Source organism: Podarcis bocagei, assembly GCF_964188305.1.
Source record: "Podarcis bocagei genome assembly, chromosome: 8".
Taxonomy (NCBI): Eukaryota; Metazoa; Chordata; class Lepidosauria; order Squamata; family Lacertidae; genus Podarcis; species Podarcis bocagei.
The window spans coordinates 43268954-43289627 of NC_138133.1; the positions used below are offsets into that span (position 1 = coordinate 43268954).

General features: G+C 41.7%; 1 protein-coding gene and 1 long non-coding RNA gene across 5 annotated transcripts in view; one reads left to right on the forward strand and one right to left on the reverse strand.

The window, feature by feature from the left end:
* The window catches only part of LOC308593353, a 45404-nt gene that overhangs the window by 15117 nt on the left and 9613 nt on the right, over nt 1-20674 (forward strand). The window contains exon 2 of the long non-coding RNA XR_014010902.1: nt 15461-15626. This is a non-coding gene — a long non-coding RNA (uncharacterized lncRNA). The remainder of the gene's footprint in view (nt 1-15460; nt 15627-20674) is intronic.
* Nucleotides 16747-20674, reverse strand: part of PTPRM (protein tyrosine phosphatase receptor type M) — a 407502-nt gene continuing 403574 nt past the window's right edge. For all 4 annotated transcript variants that reach the window (XM_081205534.1, XM_081205536.1, XM_081205535.1 and 1 more), the window contains 2 exons: nt 19376-19511; nt 16747-17546 (listed from right to left, as the gene is read on the reverse strand). In XM_081205534.1, the coding sequence (XP_081061660.1) occupies nt 17493-17546; nt 19376-19511 (190 nt within the window). In that variant the 3' untranslated portion in view covers nt 16747-17492. The remainder of the gene's footprint in view (nt 17547-19375; nt 19512-20674) is intronic.

Sequence of the window (20674 nt, forward strand, 5' to 3'; positions counted from 1 at the left end):
ACTTTTAGCTTCATATTTATGCTAACAGGAACCATAATTGTGGGTGTATGTTGTGTGTTTTAACGAAAGTTGGTTCAGATTATGAATGTAAGGTGTTTGTGAATCTAACATGTCACAGAAGGTATATATGAAGCCTTATCCAGGAAAACTTTTATATGTGAATATATTCATGGAAATGGCATTCTTTACTTGCAGCAAAGATGATTATACCACAGCTGAACTGAAGGGCGTGAAAGCCATGAGGAAATACAGTGCAAAACTTTGCACTCCTAGCCATGCTTCCCCACTTGTCATTAGAATAAGATGTATTTTAGGTTCTTTCCTGTAGTCGTCCCCCTGTGTTTAGGGCCTGTCTATACTGTGGTTTACCACAGCTGAAGTATGTGCTGTTTTTGAGTCAGGAAGTCTGTACATCATTGTATTTGGGTCTCTAGAATCTTTTTTTAATTCATGACAGTTGCAAACACATTCTATATTCATACATGAGTGAATTAACCTTTGCCCTAAACACTATTCCCAGCTGGCGCCTACTAGACCAGATTGTCCACTAGGGCTACTAGGGGGTCATGGGGTTGCAGCAAATTAGCCATCACAGGGGTGTGGCTGTGTTGTTCTAGTTTTCTCACCAACTTCCTCCAGTGCTGGATAAACCCTGTGGAGGCCTATCAGATTATCTCCTAATACGTTTTTGATTTTACCAACCAACAATTTTAATAAACCTAATCAATATTATTCTGATCCTTTGTCACAGGCCCCCTAAAAGGTGTGGGGCCTATTTGGTAATCCAGCACTGTCTTCCTCCCCTGCAAAGCTATTTTGGAAACTTAAGCATTGCAATTTTATAAATTGTTAGCACTTAAGTAAACTGAAAAGTGTATTTCTTTAGTTCAGAAGATGACCCTGCTGAAGTTACAGTTGCTTCTTTGCTCAGATAAAAGTTGTGTTCTGGTTCTCTCCTCCTTCTTTATAAATAAATACAGTGGTACCTTGGTTTTCAAACATAATCCGTTCTGGAATACCATTCGAGTTTCAAAATGTTCAAAAACTGACAACTCAGTACGGAAGCCTTAAAATAGAAAACTCAATACAGAAAACTCATTACAGTTGTACCTCTGGTTATGTACTTAATTTATTCCGGAGGTCCGTTCTTAACCTGAAATTGTTCTTAACCTGAAGCACCACTTTAGCTAATGGGGCCTCCCACTGCTGCTGCGGAGCCGGAGAATGATTTCTGTTCTCATCCTGAAGCAAATTTCTTAACCCGAGGTACTATTTCTGGGTTAGCGGAGTCTGTAACCTGAAGTGTATGTAACCCGAGGTATCACTGTACAGAAGTCGCGTGGCATATTGGACTTCCAAGGCAAGTTCGAAAACTGAAGCATTTACTTCTGGGTTTACGGCGTTCGAAAACCGAAATGTTCGTCAATGGAGATGTTCTAAACCGAGGTACCATTGTAGTAGATACTTAAACACTGCATTCTAATACTTAGAACTTAAGTGTCTTTTCTTGGTTCAGAAGGAGTCCCTGCTGTCAAAATTTCTAGTATGGGTTCATACCAAAGGAACTATATTATTCAGTGGTAAACCCCACTGATTTCCATGGGGATTGCTCCCTCATAAATATGTGCAAGATTGCAACCTGAATTGGTTAGTCTTAAAGGTGCAACACAGGACCAAGAACATGGGCCCCCATAATTTTCCAGACCTGTGGGGGGGGGAGAATTACCCCCCTTCTACAGACTATTCACTTCTATGTCTTTTTTCCAGAATGTGGAAAAACGTAGAGCAATATTGGGCTAGGACCTAGAGACCAAGGAAATTCACTGTGGGATCTTGGACCAGTCACTGTCTCTCAGCCTAACCTACCTCGTAAGGTTGCTATGAGGATCACAGGCCCTTGAGTGGCACCTTGGAGGAAAGGTGGAGTGGATATAAACGTAATAAATAAGGAATAAACAAAACAAACAGCCTCTCTCCAGCCAGGAGGGGGGGGCAGGTTTGGAATAATGAAAAAGCGTAACCCCAAACAGCAAAGAAATAAGAATATGGGGCACAGCTGGGATATCCACACCTACAAACATTGGACTTGGCATGTAAGCCCATGGCACATCCCATGTTTGGCTGTCGCAGCATGCTTGCCTGGGTGGGGAGTGCAGGAAGCTCACAATCCACAATCCTGCACTACATTTAGCTTCTGCACAATGAATTCTCATCCAAACCATCCTCTGCACCACCCTACTTTTTATAACATCATTTTAAGTTTGCTGAAGCATTTTATAGGGTTTTTTTTAATCCTCACAAGAACCATGTAAAGTAGATTGTACTGCAATTTTACAAAAACAACAGAAGGAACAGTACTATCACCTTTAACAAATTTATTATGGCATAAGCCTTTTGGGCGCCAAAGCAAACCTCATCAGATGCATCATTCTTGGTATTCCATGAAAGCTTATGGAATAATATGTTTGCTAGCTTATAAAGTGCTACTTCATAATTGTTTCATTTCTGGTGTAAGTTATGGCTAGTTGGCTGCGTCTTTGAGTAATGTACCCAACACCACACAACTAGCAAGTGATAGAGGAGGATTTTAAAGTTAAGTCTCCAGATCCCCTGGTATGTTTGTCTTTTCAATATATAAAGACAAGGAGACTGTTGGCAGTTTTGCTGAGAAGGAAAATAGTCTACCCAATTGAAGTGTGATGCAGCTGAAGGGGTTTGAGTATTAGAACCATCAGCTCCACCTCACAAATCATAGAATCCTCTCACAGACCTGATTACAAAGGATAATCCTCAGAAATAAATGGCATGAGCATGCACAGAGTGCACCTGTCTCATCACCAAGGAACCTCTATTTGTATTTAATAAGGTGATTCTACATCAAGTGTTATTTGTATAAATAATCCATTTAATAACAACAACAGTAGTAGTAGTAGTAGTAGTAGTAGTAGTAGTAGTAGTAGGGCCTGCTGGATCAGGCCAAAGGCCTGTTTAGTGCAGCATCCTGTTCTCACAGTAGCCAGTCAGCCAACCAACCAGCCAACCAAACACCCATACCATTTAAAAAACCCTTTCAAATACTGTATTTTTTGCTCCATAGGGCGCACCAGACCATAGGGCGCACCTAGTTTTTAGGGGGGGGGGAATAAAGAAAAAAAATTATTCCCCCCCCCCCAGCCCCAAAGAGCAAAGAAGCCAAGACAGCGAGTGGGATCCATCCCGCTGGCTGTCTTGGCTTCGTTTTTAGCCGCGGGGCTGGGGCGGGGGAAGCCCGAGCTTCCCCGACCCCAGCCCCCAGAACGGGTCTGGGAGCGGCGGCGAGATTGCGCGCAACCTCACCTTCACTCCCGGAGCTTGCTGCTATCAAGCTGCCTGAAGCCCGGGGTGCGCAACGAGAGCAGGAACTCCCGCTGGGTTCCGAAGGCTTGCGGATAGCTGCCTGAAGCCTGGAGAGCAAGAGGGGTCAGTGCACACTGACCCCTCTCGCTCTCCAGGCTTCAGCGAAAGCCTGCATTTGCTCCATAGGATGCACACACATTTCCCCTTCATTTTTGGAGGGGGAAAAGTGCATCCTATAGAGTGAAAAATATGGTAAAAATCAGGAATGCACAGCTTTCATACTTTTCTCAAATCTACACACACCCACACACCCTACAGTTCCAATAACAAACAAGTGTTGAAAATTGCAACACACACAGAATCCACCTACTATTTGCCTTGTTGATTGTGGTGGATCTAAACACAGGAGAAAAGCACTATAAATAAGTTGGAAATTAAATCGTTTTAACAAAAGAAAAAAAATCCCAATGAGAAATCCCGTTTTAAACAATTCTAGCTCTCTGGAACCATCTGGCGCAGTTTCTTTACTAATGTAGGTGTGTTGCTGCTGCTTACCAGAGGGGAGGGGTGCAAACATACTGGCAGAGCCAAACTGGCATGCCCGCTGGTGCATTTGCACAACACCCGCCTCCCTGCCACCTTGCGGTAAGCAGCAGTTTTGTGGCAAGTATTGTTGTCCCACACTCACTAGTGATCTAGTTCCACTCTAAATATGTAGGAAGAAGCTCTGACACACGTGTAGAAACTTGTGGACAGGCATAGTCTCTAAGGAAACATGAAGTGTCTGCAGTCAAGATGTTTGCTCTTTTAGCTGATGAGATTCCATTTACAAATGTCTTCACAACTAATGCAATGGGAAAGGAGGAAATTTGATGCAAAAATCTGGATATAAGTTTAGCTTCTACCTCCCCTATGGGCATTCCCACTTTGCCAAAATCTGTTCAGACAGAGGGATAAGATGAGAATAAAGTCCTAACTGCTATTAAAATTACAAAATCTGAACTTTTAGCTTGATAGATCTCTAAATCTCTTTAATGCAGCTAGCATGTGTGGAACAGATGTTGCCAGTTCTGTTCTGTATGCACAGGCACCTCTGAGATCCAGCAAGGGGAAACCTTAAAATATATCAAGGTCTTCTTTAAAGCTGCAGTAGCTAAGCAAGCCTTCCCCAACTGGGTGCCTTCCAGAAGGTTTGGACTACAATTTCCATTAAAGCCATTGTAGCCCAAAACATCTGGAGTGCACCAAGTTAAGGAAGGCTGAGCTAGGTCAATGATATCAGAGGGCACATGTCTAAAGACAAAGGCGGCTTTCGGGATTGCTAGTTTCTCCTAGTGACACAAAGCATGAGGTAAGAAGGCTAGTTTAATACAAATGGGTATAGCGGAATATCAGGATAGAGGATTTTTCATAAAGGAAAAGCTAAGGGAAGCCCATGCAGAGAGCAACCGAACTGGGGCTATTTCCCTTTAAGAAGACAATGGAATTAAAAATGAGGCACAAACTGTATGAATGGCCAAGGCCAGCTTAAGGCGGTACTGGTGGTGCTGGTGCATTTCCCAGAGGAGTACGCCTTCCCCTCAAAAGGAATGTATGAAATAAGGTACCCAAAAATATATGTTATGGTATCTTAAAGACTAGCGCAGTTATTGTAGCATACACTATTGTACTCTGAAACCCACAGTTTCACCACTCACTCTCTCTTTTTTTAAAATGGTGTTTATTAAGAATTTTAAAATTACAAAAAAACAAAGAAAAAAACCAGAAAAAACCAGAAAAAACAATAACAATTAAACAATACAAATCGATAAAAGTCAAAAGCAAAAACAAAACACATAGCACATAAAAATCAGAAAGCAAAAATAAACCACAAAGATTTAAAAACAGATCCAATATTCCCAAATCCTTAACTGTCATTACCTTATTTCATCGACCTTCTCACACCTCCCTTTTTTGTATTCTAGTTATTGATTGTCACAGCAAACCCTTTCCATTTTTCATAATATTCTGTCATTAAATTGCCTTAATCTATTTTAACCTTATCTTACCATAAAAACCCTAAAACGTAAAACTTAAATCTTATTTATACCAATTTCTCATAACCATAGCATATTCTTACATAGTTCTTTTTAGCATTTCTGCTAAAGCCAAATAATTTCGTTCCAACATTTTTCTAATGCTCATTAATTTTAGAAAACATTCCTAAATAGAATTTTTAAAAACTTTCTTCCAATCTTCATCCAACGTCTCTTCCTCCTGGTCTCGGGTTTTGTCAGTCCTTTCTATCCCATCCATCTAGTTCATTAACCTGGTAACCTTATGTCCGAGGCCCTTAAGTCTCTTCCATGTCCCTTCCGCAGATCTTCTTCATATTTATACCTGTACTTTACTTTGTCTTCTGCTCCTTTCACTCGTGGAGACTCCAGCTTGACAATATTTTTGTCCCTTCTCGACAGATCAGCCCCTTTTCCATTGTCCACACTGAACTCCATGTGGTATTTAAAAGCATGTTTCAAGGTCCCTCCAAAGTTGAGGACCCCCACAACTCCAAACTCTTCCCGGCCCAACACCAGACTTGAAAAGTCAAAACATCCCTGCATAGGGGGGGTCTATCCAGCCCCCCCATTTCCAAGCCAAACAAGACTCCATCTCTCCAAATCTGGCTTTTCCCAGGTTCATTCGTCAGATCCAACAACTCATGTTCCTGCTGGGCCACAGTTCCCTCCATCTCTGCCTCCCGGGGTCCAGCCACAGCCTCCTCCCTCATCTGATATGTCAGAGCACACTCCTGAATTGATTCCTGAGTGGGTTCTATATAGATACCCACTACCTGTCCAAAATTTCTGATCGCAACAGTCATCAAATCCGTCTTCTCATGTAACTGTTCCAATAAAGCACTTGTCTTGCAGAAAGCACGCACCAGAGCCTCCGAGTACATTGTTGTGCAAGGTCAAAGTCTGATCCCACGATCTTAATCTACTGCAGCTGCAAAGCTCCCCAGTTCAGATTTAATAACAGTTTCACAAGCTCCCTCTAGGGGAAGAACTTCTATTTGTATCCATCTCTCTCTCTCTCTCTTTTTAAAGCAGATCTAACAACAAAGTTTCCTTTTTCAGATATTTTGTCAATATTTTATTCCTCTTAACTGCGAAGGAGAACAATGGAATCACTATGTTTCTCTTCTTTTAACTGTCTGTCAAAAACGTTTGCTATAGTCAATGAACTCCGGAAACGTCTGTCCTGACACCCTGCTCTGAGGTTCAAGACGGTGGAAAATTGCTTTTCTTTACACACTCTTCTGCAGGTTTAAACAGTCCAGAAAAAAATCCCCCCTCTTCTCCTGCTTCCAAAGGGGGTTCAGTAATTTTAGATGATGAAAGTTGATCCTTTACAAACGATTTGCTAAACTCTAGCTTGCCATGTCTTTGCTTTAATCTTTCTACAAAAAGCGGAAGGCTGACTTCCTGTTTAGACCTTCCCGCTTCAGTGTCAAATTAAAGGAATTTATTAGTCCAATTTTCCGTTCTATTCACGGGTCGTTGTTTAGAGTCCAATTGTCCAAATTTAACCTGCTCACGGGTAGTTGTTTTTGTAGCCAGATTGTCACAGGAAAAAGGCAGCGCTCTCCGGTAATGGCTGTGTGGCTTCACTCCACGGAAGAAGCAGTTGACTCTCAGCACCGCGCCGCTTGCCCCGCTTCGCTCCGGAGCCGGTAATTGGGTTCCTTTACAAATTGGGGGAGGGCGCGAAAGGTGCCCGCCGAGTCCCACAGTTACAGGCTTCACCCGCCTGTGATTTTTTAAAGGGTCCCCGCTTCGCCGTAGCGGAACAGACCCGATTTCCATAGAGCCAGTCCCTCCGGATCAGAGGGAGTCCGTCATTGCCGATGGCGCCACCCCGAAAGTCCACAGTTTCACCACTCTCAGCAAAACACAAACAAAAGCAATTTTGCAACCTTAATCAACAGAAAGAAAATACTTTGAACACGTTCAGTTTCATATTTTAAACTCACTACTTACTGTTTTTGCTCACTTTCTAACTTGGGTCAGTCACCAGCTTTCAGCCTAACCTATAAAGGGCCATATTTCTCTGGGTTCCCTACCTCCACAAATTAGAACAGCTTCAAGAATTCAAACGATATAGCATGATTACTGTACGTATTATTAATGCATTAAACCTATTTCTGTTTAATTGCAACAAAAATTGAGTTACCTTAAGTTACCTACTAAGTTACCTTAGTCCTGCACCCACTCAAGGTGAGACACTGTGGAAAGCAGAGAGTTGTATTTTATTTTTATTTTTACTATTTTAGTTTTACAGGCTGAATAGTAAAGAGTTGGTATCTGTCCTGATTGCCTATCAAATAAAAAATAACCTCAGACTTTCCAATGTTCTGCTTCAGCAGCAAAACCATTGAGATAAGTAGATCACACACAAGTGGGGAGCTGCCTGTAGGTGCCTTCCTTTCATGGTTTTTTGAGGGATGAGTAGGTGGAGATCCTGTTACACAAGAGGAGTAGGAGGCATTGGTGGTAAAACACTACCAATTTTGCCTCAGGGCTCAGAAGGTCCTATGAACCAGTCTGAGTTCTCGAACTCTGGTAACCTCAGGAAAGGAAATCTTATGACTGACTGGATTTTTTAAAAACCCAAAATGTGACTGTGAGTGCAGAGTTCGGCTATTCCTATTCCACCAGTAAGCTAGCCTTCACTTCTCTTCTGGAACCAGAGCATGATTTTATGCCCATTTGTCATCACTGAGTAGAATCTCTTAATCTCCATACATCTGCAGAGTATAGTTTAGCATATACTTAGGCATACCACCTTAGGACAGCGTGATTTGTAATTTGAGTGCCCTTCTTGTCAGTATATTGACACTGCATACCGCATAGTAATTACAAAATCAGCAGAACAGCTACAAACAGCTCTTCCTCAGTTACTAAATTGCATTCCGCAAGTGTATATAAATTTGTATATATGGGTAGGATATCAGCCCTGAAAACAGGGCCATAAACATGTTTTCTGCCTGTTGAGCACAGATTTTATAGTTGCAATTCTACTTCCAGTTATATTGCAAAGCAATTTTAGCTTCTTTTCTCATTCAGTGCCAAAACTGGTCTTTGTCACAGAACTACCCCTGGGAACCGACTTTTAAAGCTCTATCAGAAGAAGACTGAATAAGCACAAAATGGTTGCTTGTCGTTTGAGTTATTCTCCTCGTCCCCTCAACCTCTTGATAGCAAGTAAAATAAAATGACGGGAGTTGCATTTCATAACAAGCAGGGATGCTATTAATAAATCCCCCAAATGTCATAGAAGAAGAAGAAGAAGAGGAGTTTGGATTTGATATCCCGCCTTTCACTCCCCTTCAGGAGTCTCAAAGCGGCTAACATTCTCCTTTCCCTTCCTCCCCCACAACAAACACTCTGTGAGGTGAGTGGGGCTGAGAGACTTCAGAGAAGTGTGACTGGCCCAAGGTCACCCAGCAGCTGCATGTGGAGGAGCGGAGACGCGAACCCGGTTTCCCAGATTACGTGACTACCGCAAGCAGGGGAGCTTTTCAGCCCCTCTCTTACACGTTTGCTGGGTGAGCTTATGCAGCACCACCTCCTTGCCCACAATTCCACCCTTACCTTGCTGAACAGGAAGTCCAGCTGTGCAAGTCCAGGGCCATTTTTCTACAACGAGGCTGGAAATAAGAACTCACTACTTTGGTTCAAAAGCATTGCTGCAAATGTGGGCATCTTTCAATGATGTTTATACTTGCAAAGCCATTCAATGCCCCTTATAAAGTCTTTGTTTACCTAAGCTTCCCCAGTCGCTGACTGTTAACATTTTTTCTTTTAATTTTGTACACTGTATTGGTGATATACAGATGCACTTTATTTTTATCTCATTTTTACATTTTTTAATTGAACATTGTATTTTTAGGTTTTATGTAACTCACTTAAGATTATTTTATTTATTCTGTTAAGCAATATAGTTTTTTGAATAAGTGTCGATTTGTGTGGAAATGCTAGATTCCCATTTACAATGGGGGAAGCCTTGGCAAATGGCTTGCACTGAACATAGAGAAATAAGGGAAGCCTTTTGCCGTATTTTTAAATTCTATTTAAACAATTTATAAGCCACTTAAATAGTATAATTTCTAAGTGGTATACAAGAAATACAATACAAAAAGGAGAGAAAAAGATAAAGATCAGTTAAAACTATAAAACCAGACTTCAGTTCCTGCTGGAATAAAAAAGTCTTCCATAGGCACTGGAGATAGGCTCCATTGGTGCTGCCACAATAGTGCATACACGCACAACCAGTTTACACCAGTTAGAAATGTTCCACAGAGCCTTAAAGACTAACAAATGTACAATGACACAAGCTTTTGTGGACTTGAGTTGAGTTCATCACATGCATTTAGTGTTATCCTTTGTTTGGAGGCAGACACAAGTGAATATGTATGTGGGAACTGTAAACGGCGAAGAAGAACAAGAACTTTGTGGCAGTTTAACTGAAGCTTAACGTATGTGAAGTAATTACAAGTGTCTGCTTACAGCAGCATTAGCTGATCACACAATCATCTCAGCATTTCTTTCTTTTTTTTAAATTCTTTGTATTAGTTTCAGTTCACTATACAACACCAAACACTAATAAAACAAAAAAGACAAAACAAAAAAGAAAAGAAAAGAAAAACATTGCATAACAAAAAACACCAACAAATTAAACATACAATAACTAAATAACACGACAATAGTTGACTTCCCTTCAACTCAGTTTTGGACTATGTTACAAAAGATTTTCTTTCTGCAGTTTCACTTTCTTAAATCTTTTTACGTCGCAGGCGCTATATCGAGCCTACTGTTATTTTTAAATTTCTTACATCTCAGCATTTCTAATGAACACCTGTTAAGGGGACAGGAAGCTACTGCCTCTTTAAAAAAAAAAATTAGTTCAAACTCAGCTATTTCATGCCCTTTCCAATTCTGCTGTTGGAGTTATTGCAGATTAGTTAGCACCCTTAAATCGTTTTCTCATATGAGCAGTGTTAAGTTCCACATTTCTTTTTGATCCATGTTTATGGGTGAATTCTGATCCTAAAAATTGATTCTGAATTAAATTAATGAATGACAAGCAGAATTGCATGACCTTGTATATGTGGAGTCAATAAAAGAATTTACCAATGAAATATGCAGTAGAAGAAACAGAGGAGAAATTGGCCTAATAGAGAAGTCATTTCATATATTTTGCTTCATGGAAATCATAGAATTGTAGAGTTCGAAAGGACCCTGAGGAGGTCCAGCCCCCTGCAGTACAGGAATATGCAGCTGTCCGATAAGGGGATTGAATCTGCAACCTTGGAGCTATCACCAACTGAGCAAAAGTGAAGACCCAATGTAAATGGCCAACTTTTCAGAGCTTTAGTCCAAACAAGTAAAATCAGTTTTCCCTTTATTGTTTCTGGCTGTTTTGAGTAAGCAGTTGACTTGACACAGTCCTGCAAGAATGAGCAGCTGAGTTTAATTTGTCTCTTTAGTAATTCTACGGATAATGTCAAAACTTGCAATTTACAACAAGAAGATCCTGGCTGTTTCTGAGAGGTAACCACAGAGGTAACCTTAATAGGTTTTACGGTGATGAACATGAGAATTTCATTGCAAAATTATTCAGGCTGGTTGGTTATGAAGAGCATTTAATAGCATAGCTTGGTCTACGGCTAAGTGAAAGGTTTGATAAAATTACAACAAAGGGCTTTAGATGAAGTGTTAGCAGATTAATTTGGAATGTGGAGTACTGTCGTTGTACCAGTGTTGACACACTGTCCAGTTCATCACAAGATATTAAGCAGTCATATAGGTTGGTTAATGTTAACGAAAGGGCAGTGTGGGAAGTCAGGCTTGCAATGAAGATAGACAAATGCTATTTTAAAATGGAAAATAGGTGTTCTGTATTTTAAAGTCAAGCAATGGAAGCACTGCCTAGCCTGGAATAAGAATAAATTCTAAATAGAAAAGTGGGGAAATAACTGATAATATCCCATTTCTGAATAAGGTAGTGGCTGGTCAACTTTGAGGGTGTTTGGAGGTAATGAGTTTTAAAGATGCATTTAACCTGTCTTCAAGCCTGGATCTGACAGTGAAACTGCCTTGGTCATCCTGGTTAACCAAGTGTCAGGAGCAGAGCTGGACTTATCATTAGACAAATCGAGGCACTTGCCCCAGGTGGTGGGATCCTGCCAGGATCCAGAGTTGGCAGATCCCACTGTGATGCCTGCCTGTCACCATGCCACCCTACTGGCATCACCACAGGCCTGGCGGTGTTGGGGTTTCAGGGAAATCTCAAGAGCTTTCACCACTGCTGCTGACCCTCCTCTGGTGGTGTGGGGTGGGTGGGAGGCACCCATTGTGGTGCCAGAGTTCCAAAGGTGCCTCCTGGCCCCCCTTCACCAGAGAAGTGAGAAGCAGGTTCCGGAGGTGGAGGCCCCTCACCACAGAAGTGATAGTGGCTTCTGGGTTCTTGCAAGAAGCTGTTTCTCTGGTGCCACTGCAAATGCCTCCTGCCCTACCCTGGTCCCAGGGAAGTAAGTAGGAGCAGCTGCCATGTTGCCTTCTAAGTTCTGGTGAGATTGCGCTAGAATGCAAAAGCTGCTACTGCTTCTCCCATGGGGGGGGGGGGGCTGCCACAAGAACCTGGAAGCTGATGCTGCAGCCATGAGACCTGGTAAACTGTGTGACCCTGGCTTTGACAGGTATGGGTGGCAATGGCCATGGGAGACAGCAACTTCCCATTTCGCCTCAGGTGGCAAAACGAGACAGGCCACCTCTGAGAGAGAGAGAGAGAGAGAGAGAGAGAGAGAGAGGCAAGGGAAGTGCAACTCTGCTGGTTCTGTTTGCTATCAAACATGACATCCTTCTGTGGAAGGTGGAAACATGGTGTTATGTACAGGATCACTTCCAAAAAGCAGCATTGGGGGATTTCTGCTTAGTGGGGTAGGAGAGCTGAAAATAATGCCAATATATTTCACATGTGGCAAGCTCTTAGAGCAAAGGGAGTAAGAGCTGTTCGACAGTGGAATTTGCTGCCAAGGAGTGTGGTGGAGTCTCCTATTTTGGAGGTCTTTAAGCAGAGGCTTGACAACCATATGTCAGGAGTGCTCTGATGGTGTTTCCTGCTTGGCAGGGGGTTGGACTCGATGGCCCTTGTGGTCTCTTCCAACTCTATGATTCTATTATTTTATTCTATGAAATATACACCAGGAGGCTTTGTTTGGTCAGAATTGAATATACACTTCCAGAGTTAATGCAAAATACATTACTTCTGGTAAAATAACATCGCCCGTCCCTTCAGAACAGCACTCGCCTATCTCTTAGGACTGACTGACCCATGTTTGACTGCTGTTTCATCACTGTTGTGCCAGAAGCGGTTTAGTCATGCTGGCCACATGACCTAGAAAGCTGTCTGTGGACAAACACCGGCTCCCTCAGCCTGAAGCAAGATGAGCGTCGCACTCCATAGTCGCCTCTGACTGGACTTAACTGTCCAGGGGTCCTTTACCTTTACCTTACTTCTGGTAAATGAGGCACCCTAGCCCCAAGAGGACTGTGGGAAACTGTGTTCCTGGCCTTCTAGAAGTGCATTGGTTGTCAGATGTGGTTTTTTCAGCTCTCCTACCCTACTTGCTTGGCCTGTGGCTATTATACTGCAGGGGTTCATTCCACGTACTCTTTCAACAGCTATATGAAGCTTCAAGGTAAGGTCATCCGATTTGAGTAAGGTACCATGTATGCTGATGACACACAGTTCTTTCTGTCTCCATTCCATCTGAATCAGGTGCAGCAGTGCAGATGGTAGACTAGTGTCTGGAAGCAGTAATGACCTTTATGAGGGGAGGGCTAACAAAATGAGAAAGATTCCTAAAAAGACAGAGGCACTCTTGGTTGGTGGTTCATGTATTTGGGAAATGGAGAAAGAACCTGTTCTGGACAGATTTGCACTCCCCTTGAAGGAGCAGACACATAGTTTTGGATCCAGGTTTGTCATGGGAAACCCAAATGGCTGCAGTGGTTAAGAGTACCTGTCTCCAGCTAGGGTTGTTTTGCCAGCTATAGCCATTCCTGGATTGGGATAGCCCTGCCACAGTGATCCATTGTAACTTCATGGCTAAATTACTGTAATGTGCTCTACATTAGCTTTCCTTGAAGATGGTTTGGAGGCTGTAGCGGTTGTTGAATGCTGCTGCGAGTATTGACTGGCCTATTATTATATATGGAACTCATAGAAAGGTGTGGGTCATGTGACTTTGTCATTTTGCCCATTGTGTAACAAACTGGTAGCATTCGCTCTTGAGCTCTTATGCATGCACAGGTACAAACATACCTGTGTGCATGCCCGATATGGAAAAAAGGTAGTAGAGGGCAAGGGATGGAGTGATGGAGTGGAAGGATACAAACAGAGCAAAACAAGCACAATATGGATACATTCCATCTTCCTCCACCCATTCAGATGGGTGGCAAACTGCAGAATAGCCACCATTTCCATGATGGAACATGCGAAAGCTAACCTGCCTGTTGCATGCACAGAAAATTCCAATCAGAAAAATCAGTTTGTGGAATAGCATTTCTTGGCTGGAAGCACACCATTTCTTCCTTAGTTCCCAAGTACAGGAGGAACAATACAAATAGCACTGGCTTCAAATGTGTGCTTCTGATACAAATTAAGACAAGTTAAGCTGTTTTGCCAGCAAAGGTCAGCTCTTTTTAAGTCTAATTTGGCAGGTACCTTGCAGGCATTTGATACAAAACCTGCAAGGACTAAAGGACACAGAGTCAGAAATCTGATAATTAAGCCTTCAAGGGCCTGTATCAGATTCACTTCTTTTTCTCAGGTGGGAAGCTTCTACCTGCCTTGCATCGTGAAGTATTTCACACCCAGTTAGAATCTATATATGTTGACCGCCATACTTTTACAAATCAGAACTGCTAAGAGATGTAATAAAATAACCAGTTTAATTTGTGTTACATTTTGAAGAAAGTGTGAGCAGAAGCCATACAGATAATGAACAGTATATTCCAGCAATGTACATTTTAAGTGGAGCAGACTAGATCCCTGCCCTACTGCCATGCCCAAGCATGCTTGCCAGTTGTATGTCCAAATATAGCTGTGGCCTATTTTCAACCCACAAATGTGTATAATCTGTCCTCATTCCCACCACACACGAGCTGGAACCTGTGACTGCTTCTGTAAAATCTGAAGTACAAGTTAAAATGTGCAGGTACTGTTCAGCTTATTTGTTTTGTGAGAGTCTGCTCCCAGCTTTCAGTGTTTTTAGCCAATGAATGAAAACATAGCAATGACTGGCATTTTGAAAAGCAGATCTAGCGAAATAGAAAATCAGTTACACACCAGTGTCTAGTGAAGCAACTTTTTGGTTACTTTTTCAGTCTTCTCTGCCCTGTTGGTTGCCACTCCTGACTGATGTTAACACTTCTTTAAAGTCGGTGTTAGAACTTTAATGAAAAATTGCTATCTGTATGAGGCCTCAGCTTCAGGATGCTTTTATCCAGATATGTTAACCTAGGATTATTTCCATTTCCAGGTACATTTTCTTCTGTTAGAGAAGAACTACAAGAAGCTATTGTTAGCTTCCTGAAGCAAGATGTCGAGTCTGGGGCCCTTCCTTGTAAAATAATTTTTTAATAACCAGGAAAATGTGTGCATTAGAACAAGGGTTGCTCCAATATGAGTGCAATTAGTCAAGAAAGTGTCCTGCAGGGATAGAACTTGGAAAAAGTTATTAATGGAAAAAGTTAAGGTACTTATCTGTACCTTTTCTGTGTTTGAAAACTTAACTTTTTGGCTGCAATATTTTTGAAAGCTGGTTCTTATTATGGTAGAGGGTTTATCCTTCTCATTTATCACCAGCAGCTACACTGCAATTACCTTCCCAGTTAGTCATGAGAGTGTAATGTCAAAATGACTCAAAGCATTTAGTAGAAAATTTCACTATGCTCCATAAAAGATTAACATTAGATATAGTGCAGGATAACATATTTTAACAATAATGGTTACATGATTTTGTAAGAACAAACAAGGATTCACTTTCACTTTAATATACGTCTTTTCTCTCCCTTAGTGTAACCTGATTGACCAGAATTCAAATTGGGAGCTGGCGGGGACTCCTGTCGTACCACATGGCCTGCCCAGGGATTTCCCAACTACCAGCCGCCTAGTCATGTGTTGCTTCCGGGGGCTTGGGGCCCGATGCAACAGGCTGCAACTGCCGCTCACATTGGGACCAGGTAAAAGAGGTCATTTTCTTTCTCTCCAATTAGGACCACAAAGACATATAGTGAGGTGAGAAACACTCTGCACAGATTCAAGCTTTGTACACATCATACATTTGAAGCAGATGGCTTCACCTAAAGAATCCCAGATTCTTTACCTTTACCACAGCTACAGTTCCCAGCACCCTTTTTGCAGCTCCAGCTGATTTGCCAGCTCTGGCTGCTCCTGGACAGATATAATATTGCCACAAGGACCAAAGCCCTTGTGGTTTCTGACTGAACCACTGTAAATGCACCCAGTGTTGGGGGTGGTCTTGAAGATGGTCTGGAAACTTCTGTTCAGAGGGGCAGCCCATCAGGAGCATGTTTAACACCTAACATCACATACTAGGGGTTTGTATCAGTATTGGATTTTGGGCTTGTCAGAGGTGAAGTGGGGTTTATACAAGGTGATACAAGTCAAAGCAGTGGCTCTTGAAGCGATTCGGTTCATGGTGTTTGGTGATCCAGATATGTATGACAAAAGCAAAACTAAATGTCTTTAAGGAAACCACCAGGGAAGGGTGACAGGGGAAGGGAAAGCAAATGCCATAGGGAAAGCTTGTAATTAGAAGGAATGATTTTACCAAGAAAGTTAATTGCTTTTAGTTCTTCTCTTCCACCACCCTCAAATTAAATGAAGATTATAATATCACAATATATTTATTTATATCCCCCACCTCATTCCTTGACAGGCGGCTTAGTTACAGATAACTAGCGCAAAAGTCATTGGACCTATTTGTCTGTAATTTGGCAGGTTTCTTACCCAGGGAAAATATTATTTGACTGAAGATAGTAAGGACTGGTTTTTGGAATGTTATGTACAAAGGAAATGTATACATGTTCAAATGCTGAGCTATGACCTCTCAGGAATCAGAATGTCCAACTCTGCCACAGTAATGTAATAATTTGAAAGCCTTGTACTAAGTTAAGCTGAAGGCAGTTCCATGCCATAGCAGTCTATTTATTAAATGAGATTTGTATTGTATATGTAATTATTTATTAAGCTGAGAAGCCAGACAGGGTAAACAAATGTTTACAGTATAATACATTAAGCATTTTCGGGTTTAATAAAAATGATTGTCACTCACTGTGCTTCACAAAAGATTTCTTTTTAATGAATAAATAATTTGATGAAATCAAAAAAATATTTACAATATAAACAAATGGGGAAAAGCTTTGGATATATTAATCTGATCATCCTGTATTTTTTCCATTTTCTTAATGGAAAGTCTGTCAAGTCTCTCCTTTCTGAAACAATACAAGTTGGACAGAAAATACAATTCAGCAAAGTTAATGTGGTTTGTTTGTGTAGCTATTAGTTAGGTTGAAGCTACAAATGCTTTGTTTTATTAGGAGCAAATAGGATACAAATGTAACTAAAATACATTATCAAAATGCTAGACGGCATTCTCCACAGAACAAAAATGTACACTATAGTCTCTGACAACAACAGAGGATCACTGCCAACAAAAAAGTACAACAGAAAAGTACAAATTTCTTCATTAGAATAGAATTGTGCTCTTTAATTTACCAGGTGACTAGACTGGTATATCAAGTTGATGGATTTATATGATAGTGGTTTCCAATCACTGAAGTGCATTTTTTGTGTTACTGTGGGATTTGTAGGTGTCTCAAACAACGGCCATACTGTGGAAAATGGGCAGTGCAAGCATTATTTTTTTTTGGAAAGACGCTCTTGGGCTCTTAAAAAGAGCCAGTACAAAGCAATATAAGCATAACACTGAGAAGTCCTCATCTCATACACACAGATATCATGAAGCAACTTGCTTTGATTGTGGTGGTGAAAGGTTTTGATTCCTCCCAGCACTATTTGCACCATCAGCCAGAATTCAAGTACTCCAAAGCCACTTCATAGCAGAATTTATATTGATCCTGGAAAATCAAAACATGAAAACAATGTCAATTGCAGCAAGGACTAAATGAAGGATACAAGTTTTGTTTTTCAATTACCATATTTTTCGCTCTATAGGATGCACCTGACCATAGACACACCTTGTTTTAGAGGGGGAACAAGAAAAAAAAATTCTCCCCCTCTCTGCCCAGCGCCCCTTCAGCGAAGCGGCAGGAGGCACTGTGCAGAGAGGGGGAGAATTTTTTCCCCTTGTTCTCCCCCTCTAAAACAAGGTGCCGTTCAAGGTGCATTCAGTCACCTTCAGGCGGCTACCTTGGAAGCCTGGAGAGCGAGAGGGGTCGGTGAAGGCAACCCGAAGCCTCCGGAGCGCTGCGGGAGTTCCCGTTGCGCTCTGGAGGCTTCGGGTTCCTTTCAACCTGCTCTTTGGGGCTGGCGGGGGGAAGCCCACTGCCAGCCCCAAAGAGCAGGTCGGGGAGCAGCGGAAAGGCACACAGCCTTCCCGCTGCTCCGCAAGCTTCTCGGGGCTTCCAGGGAAGCCCGGGTCCCCCCCCCCCCAAGAGCAAAGAAGCCAAGACAGTGAGCGGGACGCATCCCACTCGCTGTCTTGGCTTCTGCTGGGAGAGGCTGCCTGCGTGCGGCTATGGCAATACCCCCACCTCCCGCAAAAGCCCACAGGAGCCGCGCACCCTTTAAGGAGCGCACAGCTCCTGTGGGCTTTTCTACGAGGAGGAAGAAGGGACTGACTGGCCATGTCAGTCCCTTCTCCCTCCTGAGGAAAAGCCCGCAAGAGCCGCGCGGAGCTTGTGTGTGCGGAGCTTTTGGGGCCTTTTCCTGCCTGCCTCCCCCCTGCATTCGCTCCATAGGACGCACACACATTTCCCCTTCATTTTTGGAGGGGAAAAAGTGCGTCCTATAGAGCGAAAAAGACGGTAGTTATAATTACATAATAATACAAATTTCTGTGCAGATTTATACATGGTTAATGTTCATCAGTTTTAAAACCCTATTGCATTGGCAATAAGATTATTCACATAGGCAAATAAATAAGTAGAACACTTGGAAATTTCTGTTACAGAAAAGTGATAGAACAGAGGGGAAGGAAACAGCCATATATGTTTCTCTGAGCTCTTTGGTTCATATTTATTTTACCCTTCTTCCAAACGCTGAAATCACAATGACCAAGTACTTGTTTAGCTATCCAAATGCCCTTTTAGCAGGATGCAACCTTCCTTACACTACTGATGAACAAAGTAGACCATAATACCCTGATGCTTTGTGATGTCCTATATAGTTTTTATAGAACAACAGCTGGCATTTCAGCAATTCTACATATAAGAAGTTCCATAAAACACTCTACAAGGAAATAATTGCTCTTGGCCCTTTGTTTCTGAACTCTTTTAATCCTTCTGCAAGATAGAAGAGCCATAATTAAATGCAATACTCTGAATGTCAAACTGAAATTCACAGTCTTGATAAATATTAGGAGATTAAGCTATTTATAAAATATATAATTTGAAAATCTGGCATTTCATTTTACATGACTATTATTTCTGCCACACAAAGGCTGTTCTCCATGTGGATTGCACTGTCAGAAAGGGAAATTAATAAGGATGTTCTGTTGAAAGTTGAAAGTTTTCACAAAAAACCCCCAGCATACACTGAACAAGTCTCCTTGGGAGGAAAACAGTGTAAAATACTTTTACAAGCCAAGTGATTTCATTATCCCCTTTAGAAAACAACAGGCTTGCTTTTATGAACTGCTCTCAGTTTAAATCTCAAAAATGTCACTGTGCCTTATGATAATAGGAATTTCCCCCCCTACTTAGTAGAGCAGTTTAAAAGCTCATACCAGAAGGTCCACCATGTTAGGCTTATTATTCCTCAAGGTCTTCACAGCATGGAAAACATCAACAGCCCTCTGGTGTCGCAGCATTTCACAAACAATACTGATTGCACAAAACGTCCCACTGCGGCCACCTCCATTTCTGCAAGAAAAGCAATGACTTGATTATTTTGTAGCTTTGTGTTATTTCCCCTTAATAGTACACGTGGGTCTCCCCTCCCCCCCAAAAACCCAGTATGACATATGTTGATGTGCCAATCCACCTGGATTGTGATAATATTTGAGGGTTCACAGAGCATCTACTGCATTTAAGTCCCATAGGCTGATTTCAGGTAGGGGCTTTTTTGGTGTAGCGCTGAAACTATATGTTTCTTACTTTCTTGACTGTTCCTTCTAAACAACACCAGCCTATTTCACAAGGTGGGTGTTGGGGATTTGTGACAGTCTTGTTATTGAAGCAATCACTGGCCATACCATATCTACATGTGGACACGCAAAGTTCACACATGTCTTGGAAGGTAACTAAATGGTTATATGTCCTCCAGTTTTTTAACAACTGAAGAACAAACTTACAATTATTTATAAAAATGAAATTCAAATAGTTTTTAAATAATAATAATAATAATAATAATAATAATAATAATAATAATAATAATAATTAATTTATTATTTGTACCCCGCCCATCTGGCTGGGTTTCCCCAGCCACTCTGGGCGGCTTCCACAGAAACTAAAAAACACTAAAATATCATACATTAAAAGCTTCCCTGAATAGGGCCGCCTTAAGATGTCTTCTGAATGTCAGGTAGTTGTCCATCACCTTGACATCCAATGGGAGGGCATTCCACAGGGCGGGCGCCACCACCGAAAAGGCCCTCTGCCTGGTTCCCTGTAGCTTCGCTTCTCGTAATGAGGGAACCGCCAGAAGGCCCTCGGCGCTGGACCTCAGTGTCCGGGCAGAACGATGGGGGTGGAGACGCTCCTTCAGGTATACTATATTAAAAAATCCTTAACTCTTCCAGTACAATAAAATACATAAAATGGTCCAGATCAAAGTGAAGTCCACCTGTTGGTCTTATTTCTTGTAGATATAAAACCACTTTAATTCCACTTTATCTGATTACGTTTTAACTCATTGCCTCCAGAGAGCCTCTGGCAGTCAAGAGAAAAAGCAATGGGCTAAATGGACAAATATTTTGACCTGGGATAAAGCAGTTTCCTATATTCTAATGTTTTGTACTAACACAACTGATCAGTATCAGATTATGTCTAGATTCATTTAGCTGAACTATGCTCATTTTGATGCA